The 12,616-nt window shown below is 40.9% G+C and overlaps 1 protein-coding gene across 2 annotated transcripts; it reads left to right on the top strand.

Annotated features, from left to right (window-relative positions):
* Nucleotides 1-1,098: 1,098 nt before the first annotated feature.
* polk (polymerase (DNA directed) kappa) lies at nt 1,099-12,562 on the top strand. Of its 2 annotated transcripts, XM_061816030.1 has the most exons (14): nt 1,099-1,545; nt 1,821-1,940; nt 2,011-2,163; nt 3,081-3,212; nt 3,294-3,444; nt 4,209-4,406; nt 5,887-6,011; nt 6,132-6,298; nt 6,385-6,417; nt 6,502-6,598; nt 8,222-8,393; nt 10,049-10,972; nt 11,995-12,043; nt 12,157-12,562. In XM_061816030.1, the coding sequence occupies exons 1-14, from the start codon at nt 1,417-1,419 to the stop codon at nt 12,236-12,238; spliced, it is 2,532 nt and encodes an 843-aa protein (XP_061672014.1). In that variant the 5' UTR covers nt 1,099-1,416; the 3' UTR covers nt 12,239-12,562. The 2 variants fall into 2 exon arrangements, with proteins under 2 accessions (XP_061672014.1, XP_061672013.1); XM_061816029.1 differs by lacking the exon at nt 10,049-10,972.
* The last annotated feature ends 54 nt before the right edge of the window (nt 12,563-12,616 follow it).

A 12,616-nucleotide genomic window follows, 5' to 3' on the forward strand; every position in this document is an offset into this window, starting at 1 on the left:
AACGTGGGCGCAGAGCGGAAGCTGTACTGTACTGTCTTTCAAAACAATGTGCTTCAATTTCCGCTCCGTAATTTCAAATAGAAAATGCGCCGGAACAGCGGTATCGATTATGTATTTTGAAAATTAAATACCGGAATTTTTTTTTTATATGGCCGACAACTGACAAAATTACAAAATGTTCACGAAATAAATCCCTATGGATTAAATAGGCAGTCAATTCATACAGCGCTGCTCATCAATCATTTTTTTTAAATTTCCATTTCTATTTATTAACATACCGAAGCTACAATTTGACACAATTTTTTATTTTTATCAATCCGGCAATTGGATATGGTTCGGTTTGAAGTAGTATTCTTGTATTATATCCCAGAGTAAAAAATACTAGGCAGTCAATTCATACAGCGCTGCTGATCAATCATTTTTTTTTAAATTTCCATTTCTATTTATTAACATACCGAAGCTACAATTGGACACAATTTTTTATTTTTATCAATACGGTAATTGGATATGGTTCGGTTTGAAAAAGTATTCTTGTATTTTACCCCAGAGTAAAAAAATACTAGGCAGTCAATTCATACAGTGCTGCTGATCAATCTTTTTTTTTTTTTTAAATTTCCATTTGTATTTATTAACATGCCGAAGCTACAATTTTTTGACACAAATTTTCATTTTATCAATACGGTAATTGGATATGGTTTGGTTTGAAGTAGTATTCTTGTATTACATCCCAGAGTAAAAAAAAAAATACAATAAAGTTAACGTCAGATGACCTCTTCAAAGTCCATCTGAAAGTGACGTTAAGTATCGTCGTTTCAAGCGTTGCACACAGAATTTTGATGTGACGTTTAATGCATACATCATTTTTGAGAAAGAATTATGAGAACCAAACGAAGTGACTTTCCGGAAATATAGTACCAAAATATAATACATCCACAAGTGTAAAAATGTTACGTTGGTAAATTTAATAAAAGCAACGCGAATTTATGTATCCATTTACGAATTTTATTCGTAACACAAAATGAAACTGACACAGGCCACAATTTTTGCTTTAATGCAGCCACACAACCATGAATTAAAACGAAAATTTCCACCGGAAATAAAATTCGTATTTCCGTAAATGACGAACGAATGCGGAAGTGCCGCTCAAGAAGAATTGCGTCTCTATTTCTATTTTTATCTATTAATGTTGGCCGTTACGTCATTGGTTGGGCGTTTGACAGTTATATTTTATGTAGTTATTTTGCCTTTGGATTGATTACACCCATTGGATTTAAAATGGCACTATAGGGTATACAGTAACTCAACACATACGCTGACTATGGTGTACGTAGCTAACGATAAGACTGGAAGTTATTGTTATTGTTATCGTTGGAGCAAGGAAAATCACATTTGCACATCACGGATCAGATCATCAAGATGGAAAATGGCACCGCGGCTAATAAAGCAGAAGGGTTCCTTTCCAGAATGGCCCTCAACGACAACAAAGCTGGTATGGAGGGTCTCGACAGAGACAAAATCAACAAGATTATCATGGAGTCATCGAAGGTAGTTACTATAGAAACTCAGTTGTTTTGAATCTCTTACGAGCCTCCGATCCAACAATATCCGGAGTCGTAATCCACAGTGTGTAGTGAAGTACAAATGTTTTATTACGGTGCCGTGGCCTCTTTTGAAAATGAGAATTCTGCTTTTAAAGATTGTGTCCAGCCATGTGTAAAAATCTCATATCCTCAATACAGTGATATACAGTCCTTAAACGTTGTACTATCAAAGTTGTCATAATAGATCTCACTCATGCTGTCCTTGCCCTTCACTTCAAGGGATCCAAGTTTTATGAGAACGAGCTCAAGAGAGAGCATCAGGTGAACCAGCGCATTGAGAAAATGATGCTGCAAAAAGCACACATCACAGACCAGCAGTTAAAGAAAGCCCAAGTTCAGGTATTCCACTGTAAATACTTTAAAGATTTGAGCACATCAGAGTTACATTCCATCCACGTCCTCTCAATAGGTTGAGAGGATGGCCTCTGAACTGGAGAGGAGTCGTGATCTAAGCCGCGTGATCGTGCACGTGGACATGGACGCGTTCTATGCTGCGGTGGAGATGAGAGACTGTCCCGACCTCAAGGACAAGCCCATGGCTGTCGGATCCATGAGCATGTTGGTCAGTCAAAAGAATATTTATCTTATCGTTTCCACTCACTGGCCACTTCATTTGGTTCTCGTCCATGAGACAAACTCTGCCCTTACAAAGATAACTTGTTGACACCGCCGGAGGTAATAATTTAACAGCGTGGATTTTATTGACGTGATTATTACTGGTCTTTGTCGTAGTTTGGTTTTGAACGGGTAGCAAAAATATTAGAGCTCTGACACAGGCATTGCTCTGACTCAAAATATGAGATCCAATAATTTTAACACTTGTATTGAAAATTCTGTCTTTACAATGATCCTAATCCTTGGTTTTGATTGTCATGTGCTCTATTCATTCATTAATATGATTGTTTACAGTGGTGTAGAAGAGAAAAATAACAAAAACATTAACTGGGTTGATCAAAATTGAGCAATATCTGTGTCAAGATTTTTTTTTAACTCTCTTATAGGATGTCATGAAATTTTGCAATTTATCAATCATCATTTAAAGCACAGGTGTCAAACTCAATGCCGGGGGGGGGGGCAAATCTGGCCTGCTGCATGATTTTATGTGGCCCGCAAAGCCAGATCTAGAGTGTCGATTTCCATGATTCCATGTAAAAATCTGTTCCAAAATTTCAAATTGTCATGAGCATAAATGATAAAGTTGAGATATTGTAAGCATTTTTGTGTTACCAAACCTGAATAGCTGAAAAACCCATTACCCTTGATTTCTGATTCCAAAACTAGTCCATAAATTGATCATGTGAATATGATGAGATGATTCAATATTTTTGTTCCACAGTCGTAACGGCCCCCTGAGGGAAAACGGAACAACAATGTGGCCCCTGAGAAAAATGAGTTTGACACCCCTGATTTAAAGCATCCTTTTTTTTTCTTCTTTTTGAGATGGTTGACTTACAATACTTCTCACCTGTGCTTTTGCAGTCCACATCCAACTACCACGCCAGGAAATACGGCGTTCGGGCAGCCATGCCAGGATTTATCGGCAAAAAACTTTGTCCCCACTTAGTCATCGTTCCATGCAACTTTGATAAATACAAATCAGTGAGCAATGAGGTGAGAGTGACTCTCAGCAACAAAGTAAACGCAGGCCAGTCTAAAGCATTGGCTCATTGGTTTCTGGGTCTCTTTTGTTAGATCAGGGAGATATTTGCAGACTATGATCCTCAGTTCCAGCCTGTGAGTCTGGACGAAGCCTATCTGGACTTTACGGAACACCTGGAACTAAGGAAGAGCTGGCCAGAGGCCTCACGAACGCATCGCTACAGATCCACCAGCACGAATACAGGTATGACTTATCTTCTAACAAGTACCGTAATTAATTAAGCCGCGACTTTTTTCACACGCTTTCAACCCTGCAGCTTATGCGGTGATGCGACTAATTTGTGCATCTTTTTTTCTAACGACCACAAAGGGGCACTCGAGCAGAAAATGTAAGAGTGAAACCGGTGGAATATATGTGCTGAGGGAGTGACTTTCACTATTTTTTTTTTTTAACCGGCCCTGTTAGCGCTGCGCTAGCATTAGTGCTGTGCTATCATGTTGCTGCTGTGTTACTGCCGTGTCTCAGTGATTTTTACCGGTATGGTTTTTTTTTTTTTTATCTGGCCCTGTTAGCGCTGGGCTAGCGTGTTGCTGCTGTGTTACTGCCGTGTCTCAGTGATTTAGGTTGTTTTTTTTTTTTACCGGCCCTGTTAGTGCTGTTCTGCCATGTTGATATGTGTAGCTGCCGAGTATGATTATTATTTTTTTTTACATTGGTATGTTTTTTTGCTTTTTTTACCAGCCCTGTTCCGTGCTACCGTGTTATTGCTATGTTAAGTTAAGCTAAGGTATTAAAACTTTTAAAACTCTTTCTGTGTACCGTCTTTCTTTGTAAATATCTTGTGTTTCAATTTGAGCACTTGCGGCTTTTACACAGGTGCGGCTTATGTATGTACCAAGTGGATTTTCCTTTACAAATGTACTGGGTGAGGCTTATAATTAGGTCCGCTCTGTCGGCCGGAAATTACGGTATATGAAAATGCACTCAATATTTAATATTGTTTGAAGGTGTCGAGCAGTCTGAGCACCAAGAGGAATCAGAGGTGAAAGGGTTCTCCCCTGTGCTGTTCGAGGACAGCCCGAGTTCCAGTTCTGAAGCCGCCGCAAGTGGGAAAGCCTCCGAGGTTTTTGGTACCTGTGTCGAAGAGGCTGTGAGGGAAATGCGCTTCCGCATTGAGCAGAAGACCACGTTGACTGCCAGTGCAGGTAGGAAGAAGCTCAGCCTTAAATATGCAAGGTGGAGCCTTCAAAAGCTGCTTGATGTTTCACTTTTGAAGTTAAGGAATGAATAATAACATTCACTAAGGGTCAACTAAAGTAGAACAACCTACCATTTGAATACAGGTAGCAGCGACATTAAAGCGAGGTAAGGGGAAACAATTTGCTGGCAAGCTTCTCTGGTCATTTTTACATGCTTCTTATTACAAGCTACAAGCAATGTTCCCTCAAATTTTTTACGTGTGAGCAAACACACTAAACCCGTGAGTGCACCCTTTGACCACTGTGAGCAACATCGGACGTGTAATCCTTTGACGTCACGTGCCTCATTAAAAGGTTCAGATGACATTCCCATCAGAACATTTTTTTAGAACAATTTTGTGTTTTTGCAAACTTACACCGAAAATGCCAACAACCAAAAAAAAAAATACATTACAATACAAATACATACCAGGCCAGCTATCAACTATAAATTTGAAATGTCGCTTCCAAGTTTGTTTCATTTTTTTTCAACCCATAATGATAGCTCCGTCTGTTTGTCTTGGTGTAAAACTGAATTATTGCTTGTAGAATATCTTTCGCAATGCATGTTGAAAGCTGAACGATGCTCACAAACAGTTTTAGCGTTAATGTTATGTTGCCTCCTATATTTAAAATACAGAATTACCTTTTTTTGCAATGTATCGTCTGTGCTTTGATCCTCAATCAGGCTGTGAAAGGTAGAATTTTATCATACACCATCTCATCCTGCACTTTCTACTTTGGCTTCAGACCAGACATGTTTCACTCCCAAAAAAAACCCCCAAAAATCTCATCCAATTTCACCACTTTTTCTTCAATTATTCACATACCCCAGTGTTTGCAATTATGAGTGTACCCCTTTAAAATGGAGGGGGGCGGTGTCAGGTAAACGAGGAAGTAGAGTGTGTGGCCCAGTGTGGCCGAGCAGCAGCTCTTTATGAGAGGCAGTGTGCTGTCGTGTAGTTCACTGCGCTGGATCTGTTTACCTCTGCGCTGAGTGCGCGACAAGTGCGCAAATGCACAGTTGCGCAGCTTCGAGGGAACATTGGCTACAAGCCTTTTTTTTTTTTTGTCAGAATCTGCGTAGGAAAGTGACAGTTTCCACCAAAATTGCATTAAAAAAAAAAATATATATATATATATATTTTAACTGCTTTTACTTACATTTTTGCCATATCCCTTCTTAGCATAAATTTGACAATAGTTTAAAATAAAAACAGAAATCTTTTTTCGCCAAACATTTCCATTGCTTCTGTTTTCAGCCGTAATGGCCCGCTCAAGAGAAACCGTCACAGGAAAAACCCGCTTTTGATCATCTCTAAGTCTCACATTTGCTGACATCAAGCATAAAGTCCGTTTATTTGCTCAGACGTAGTTATTATCTTCATGTTATGTATTAGTAAATATTCTTTGAATATTCTGATATTTATGACCCTTTGTTCTCCAGGCATTGCTCCAAATATGATGCTGGCCAAGGTATGCAGTGACAAGAACAAGCCCAACGGACAGTACAGACTTGCATCCACCAGAGAGGCTGTCATGGACTTCATCCAGGACCTCCCAGTTCGCAAAGTACACTGCCTTTTACTTTTGATAAAACAGAACACAGCACTGGGATATATTTTTTATGAAGATGTTGGAATGTAGTTATGCTGCAAGAATATTTAATTTCATGGTTGTTTGTGTCCGCAGGTTTCGGGCATCGGGAAGGTGAGCGAGAAGATGCTGAAAGCTCTGGACATCAGCAGCTGTGCTCATCTGGGCCAGCAGATGGCGATGTTGTCATTGTTGTTCTCGGAGACAGCCTGGCATCACTTCATGCAGGTTTCCCTGGGTCTGGGCTCCACGTACATTGTAAGGTAATAAAGCCACCTTTCCAGCCCACTTGAAGGCTCCAGTTGACAAATGACTTGGGCAAGAAATTACCCACTTTGCTTCCACGCAGGAACGAAGGAAGGAAAAGTATGAGCACAGAGAGGTATGTTTTTCACAATAAATGAGTAATGAAATCCATTTTTGCACTTTTTGTCGCACTGTCTTCTTCCTTTAATACAATGTACAGAACATTTAAAGAACTCAGCAGGCCTGAAGAGCAGCTGTATGTATGCAGAGAACTTTGTGAAGACTTAGCACAAGACTTGAAGAAAGAAGATCTCAAGGTAAAGCTTGTCCGAGGAGCTCATTTTATTTGGAGAACATTATTACACCGACATTTCACTAAGTATAAAAAAAGACACATGAAAGACTTCATTAATTTACAATTATAGAATATTTTAAGAGTCCAATTGATTTAATGGATGTGTACTTGAGTGCGCTTAGCAATTTCTTTCCGACTTAAATGGATAAAGGAAGGGTTGAATGTTTGGTCATCAACCCTCTGCCTGGGTCATGATGTGCTCTTGATAGCCATAAGAAATGGATGGCCATCAAAAAAAAAAAAAAAACAGCGGGGGTCACTGTCAAGACTTAAAAATGTCTCCCAGGGAGCATTACGTTGCTGTCAAAGTGTGTGTGTGTAATAACTATATTGCAGTCACTCACATTTGTCGAGCGCGATCACGCTCGCGCGCCACCGCACTCGTAAATCTGCACAGTCGAGCTCGAAAAATCCCGCGTGTAAAATTTGTTACAAGTAGAAAAAAATAGATATGAAAGACGTCGCTTATTTTGTGTGGTCTTGACATTAATTTATTTCATGAACGTTGGTAACAAAACAAGCCTGATGCTAAACAATCAGTATTCACCCGGAAACAGGAAATGTAAGTTAACCGTACTGAGCATGTACAGAAGTGATGCCAAAAGCGCATGTTCCGAGCTGCTTCACGTACTGTGAGCGCATTTACGTCGAAAGTCATCAACATCACGAGCCATGTCAAAGGAAATTCAGTTACAGCAGGGGTGCTGAATGCGTCGATCGCGAGCCAGTTTTGGTTGATCGTGTGATGATGTCCCCCCCACCAAAAAAATAAGACATTCGACTATCATCCACCTCATTGCTTGATTCAGGTGTGGCCAATATGTCGAGCGCACGCACATAAAGGCGCGTTCCAGCAATCCGGCCTCCTATCTACTGCGGTTGCGGCGATGTTCGCGTGCACCCCCCCATCGGCCTCCACTGCCCCGCCGGTTGATTGCGAGAGCCTGTCTGGTTAAAAAGTAGATCTTGTGGGAAAAAATTTGGGCACCCCTGAGTTACATTGAAGACGTTTCTGGGATATAACATAGGTAATGTTTCAGTATTTAACTATAATAAGTATGAGATTGTGATTTACTTGGACTTGATTTAAGTTCTAATGTTGGAATAGTCTGTCCGTATCTAAATGCTAAAGTTGAAAACTTTTCCCCTCTACATGATTGAGGAAGATATAAATCATCTACTGCTCGCTTTCATCAGTGGATTGACAATAGATAGCGCCGTAAATTATGCGAGATTATAACAATGCAACACGATGGCATAAAATGATTAGATTATATGAATATTTAGTTTTGAAATTGAATGTCTATTGACCTCTTTAAAAATGTTTGTCTCAGTCTGTCAATAAATTATAATTATGGTATTAGGTAACAACTACATACTGTACTTTGGTATAACATCTCAGTAAATTATTTTAAGGTCTTGAGATTCCATCCCTAATCACACTCCCAACTTTATATCTGATGGCATGACTGGTGGACCACACCTGTAACTTTATATCTGCGGGCATGACTTACCACACCCGTACATTTTTCAAATGTGAATGAGTGATATTGCTATAAACTGTGTTCTGTTAACTCTCGCAAAGGGTAAAAACATCACACTGAAGCTGAAGAATGTCAACTTTGAGGTGAAAACCAGGGCATTGACGCTACCCTGCGCCGTCGCCACCGCCGATGAGATCTTTGCTGCGGCCAAAGACCTTCTTAAAACGGAAACAGAGAACGAAAGTCCTCAGCCACTCAGACTGAGGCTCATGGGTAATTAATTACACATTGCCATACAAAAGCCCTCTGACAGCAAAGACCACCATTTCAGTGATCAAGGACTACAATAGTTAAACAGTGGGAAAGTTATATTCATAATTTCTTCTGGCTCCAGAGGAGGGAAAATGTGATCAAATCCTACGTCAGCACAACAAATTACAAGATAATCTTCAAATATAATCCAGTAATCTTGTGAAATGGGATTTGTGGATTACATTTAACGGAAGCTGCAACCAGATGTGCATATGTTGTTCAACGCTGATGTGTGTAGAAATATGTTGAAATTAATTTTTCATGGTAAATTGCGACCCCATTTGCAATCTAGATCACATCCGGCCGGATTGATAACTTTTCGCACACTCGATTTCATTTGTGTCACCACGCCAAGTGTTTTTCACCTTCAATTCAAATTGGTGCCTTCTCTGTTATCTGAATCAGATAAAGATTAAATTTCATGCAACGACACAGCTTCTAGTAATGCGGGAAATTCAGTTTGAAGCCGTATGATTTAATTTATCCTCATAAGTTAAATAGACTTTGTCATGTCAAACTGATATTTCTGTCTAAAATGCAAACTAGAGTATTCCGAGATTCTGTTTTGAAAGCAATTTTTGTGCCGTTGTTATTCAGTTGATGAGATAAGATAGAGATCTGTACCGCTTTGTTTCAAACTTTTCATGTTCAAATTCTTACCAAATAACCAATCTCAGTTCAATTAGGATGAAATCTGATTTGACCTTTCATCTTCCAACTGTATTTTCCATCCGTCCATTCATTCCTTTTCTTTGCCGCTTATCCTCACAAGGGTCGCAGGGAATACTGGAGCCTATCCCAGCTGTCAACAGGCAGGAGGCAGGGCACACCCTGAACTGGTTGCCAGCCAATTGCAGGGCACATCGAGACAAACAGCCACACTCACAATCGCACCTACGGGCAATTTAGAATGTCCAATTAATTTGGCATGTTTTTGGAATGGGCGGCACGGTGGATCAGCTGGTAAAGTGTTGGGCTCACAGTTCTGAGGACCCGGGTTCGATCCCGGCCCCGATTCATCGGAGTTTGCATGTTCTCCTCGTGCCTGCGTGGGTTTTCTCCGGGCACTCCACGTTCCTCCCACATCACAAAAAGCATGCAACATTAATTGGACACTCTAAATTGCCCCTAGGTGTGATCGTGAGTGTGGCTGTTTGTCCCTATGTGCGCTGCAATTGGCCGGCAACCAGTTCAGGGTGTACCTTGCCTCCTGCCTGTTGACAGCTGCAATAAGCTCCAGCACTCCCCACGACTCTCGCGAGGATAAGCGACAAAGAAAATGGATGGATGGACGATTTTGGGATGTGGGAGGAAACAGGAGTGCCCAGAAAAAACCCACGCAGGCACGGGGAGAGCGTGCAAAGTGCACACATGCGGGTCCGGGATTGAACCCGGGACCTCAGAACTGTGAGGCCAACACTTTCCATCTGACCCACTGTGCCGCCCTGTGTATTTTACACTCCCCCAATTTATTCTTTTTTTACATCAACATGTGGGCACATCCTCCAAACTGTTACCACAAAATATTAATATGATGAAAATAGTGATAAAATAGAGAAGAAACGGCTGGACATTGGAATCATTCTTTGCTATTCATGCAATGTCTTCGCGCGTAGGTGTTCGCATCTCTGCCTTTGTGGACCCGAATGATAAAAAGCCCCTGCAGAAGAGCATCGTTGGTTTCCTCCAATCAGACAAGGCAGACCAAGGCCAAGGCTCCACCCAGGAAGTTTGTCACCAGTTTGATGGGAGTCATCTCCCTTCCCGTCCTTCCACAGAACAGACACGTCCGACTAAAGAGGTTCCTTGGGAGATAAAGAAAAAGGAATTGCTGGATGACCCACCCGCTGATAGACCTCAGCTGTCTTTCTTTCAAAAAGCTTACGCCAAGCGACTGCAGCTCCAAGAGCGACCAAATAAGGAGACGGCATCTGTAGTTCCACTCAGGGATGATGATGATGATGATGATGAACAAAGAGGGGCGGAGTCACCAACCAAGGGCGCGGGGCCAAAACGTGCTCCATCACATCTTTTGGAAAGTGATGGCGTTCGCTTCTCAGAACCTCAAGCGTCAACATCAAGCGCAGCGTTAAACTGCCTCACCTGTCCCGTGTGTTTCAACCGGGTCAGCACCGATGATTTGAATGTTTTCAACGGCCATATCGACCAGTGCCTGAGTAAAGGAGAGCTCCATATTTTGGAGTTAAAGTCAGATTTCATCAAGGACTATAAAGACAGTGAGGCGCAGAACGACCAAGTAAATAATAAAGGAGAGAGAAACAAACACAAGTTGGCAAATGATGGACATCACACGGCACAATTGATCAACGGTGACGAGGGAACGCTGACCTCGCATCAGCCTCGGGCGCGCCACAACGAAGGTACCGTCCTCGTCTGCCCGGTGTGTCAGCTGACCCAGGACACAAATGACCTCGCCGTCTTCAATCGCCACGTTGACCTCTGCCTGAACCGGGAAGTGCTGCACGAGATGGGAACATCACCCCTTGTTGTCGAGGTGGCAAAGAGCAATGATGTAACAGGCGAGTTCTTGTTCTTTCTGTCGTCAGTCAAATGAAATCCATTTTTGATGTTGGCTTTTGCAAAGATGAATGAAGGCACGTCCAGTTCCTCGGTCAGACATTTTTACCTTCCACTTTCAACCCTTTTCAAAATAATAATTTTTGACCCGAGTTCTGCCCATTAAAAGGCAATATGGCGCCGTGAAAATGGCGACGTCACGCGCACGAGCTCGATATATTTGTCAGCCGATTAATCAGTGATCGGAATTTTTCTCTGCCCATTATTGGCATCCACGTCAATAAATCCATATTGCTCAGGCCTTAACGTTGAGTATCAGCGGTAGAGAAAATAGATGGATGGAAATACAGTGAATGGTTTTGTTTGAGGCACAAACTGTTGAAAGTGTAAAACATTAATTAACTTTGCACGCTATTTTTTCAAATAATTCATAATATAATGCATTGTTTCCCAATCGTGATTGAGTAGTGTGTATTTTGCAGTGTGTGTTAGTGTGAAATCTAAATTTAGGCCTGTTGGCCACAAAGCTAGAAACAAATTATGCAGATGACCAGAGACACACACAACTTGCAGTTAATTTTTTTTATTTTTTAATTTGTAGTTTTGAAACCACAAACGTGAATTGAATGGAATGAAAACACTTGAAAACATCCATCCTGTTGTTGTAAAAACGCGGTCCATCTCCTTGTAAGGATGCTGTGGCCTTTGACCTTCTTATTCACAGCGAGCCGCATTGATGTGAGCCGCTCGTATTGATTTCCACGGAAAAAAAAAGACATCTTATTTCACCCCGCGTGCATTCCTTTGTCCCAGTTTCGGAATCGTCCAAATGACTTTCTCACCTTTTTGTTGTCCAAAACGAACCAAATCTGGGCACCGCAGTTTTCCTCTGAAACGGTCTTATCTCACAAAAATTGGACTCTTTATGCTTCTAACAAGGTGCTGTAAGTGCACGAGTTCTCGGGCTATTTTTGTTCTTTGTTTCAAGAAGAGAAAATGAGTTTTTGAGTGGCTGTGTTCACAGACAGAGGCGTTCCCCCTCCGAGGCAAACCGGTAGAGGTAAAAGCAAAAGGTACCAAATTTCCTTCCTTCCTTCTATTGTTGCTTATTTTTGCAATCCAGATATATTTACAATTATGGTTGTGTATTTTTATTTATTTTTTTGCTTGCTCTTGTCACGCCCAGAAGAGACTGTCCTTTATATGGACCCTCTAAAAAGGCGAAAGGTCTTGGGCCGCACAACACCATCGACAAGTTCTTCAGGTGACGGCGCGTCGTTGCCGACGGCGATTTGGAATGGAAGGTGAAGTTGGAGGAGCTCAAACAGAATATTTGCACTCAAATGCACATTCAGGTGAAATTGTTGATGTATGAAACCATTTTTGTTGACTTGTAGTCACAAAAGAATCAAGGCAAGGAATATATTATTTAATAACCATGTTTAAAGTCAGTGCTAATATAAATTTATTGCTGAAAATGCATTTTACTATTGCATTGATAATGGTAATATTTATTACATGCTGAGTATTTTTAGTATTTAATGTTTTTGAGAATGATTGAATGATTAAGATGTATCAGTGCAGTTGCAATAAATCATGCTTTTTTTTTGTTTCAATGTATGATTTGTGAAATGAAATTTTTAATA

This window comes from Syngnathoides biaculeatus, chromosome 4 (genome assembly GCF_019802595.1).
Source record: "Syngnathoides biaculeatus isolate LvHL_M chromosome 4, ASM1980259v1, whole genome shotgun sequence".
Taxonomy (NCBI): Eukaryota; Metazoa; Chordata; class Actinopteri; order Syngnathiformes; family Syngnathidae; genus Syngnathoides; species Syngnathoides biaculeatus.

Excerpts from the sequence above, each read along its gene's own strand:
- polk (XM_061816030.1), top strand. The coding sequence starts at position 1,417 with ATGGAAAATGGCACCGCGGCTAATAAAGCAGAAGGGTTCCTTTCCAGA. Across the intron at positions 1,546-1,820 it reads TTATCATGGAGTCATCGAAG|GGATCCAAGTTTTATGAGAA; the intron begins GTAGTTACTATA and ends CTTCACTTCAAG. Across the intron at positions 6,418-6,501 it reads AAAAGTATGAGCACAGAGAG|AACATTTAAAGAACTCAGCA; the intron begins GTATGTTTTTCA and ends TACAATGTACAG.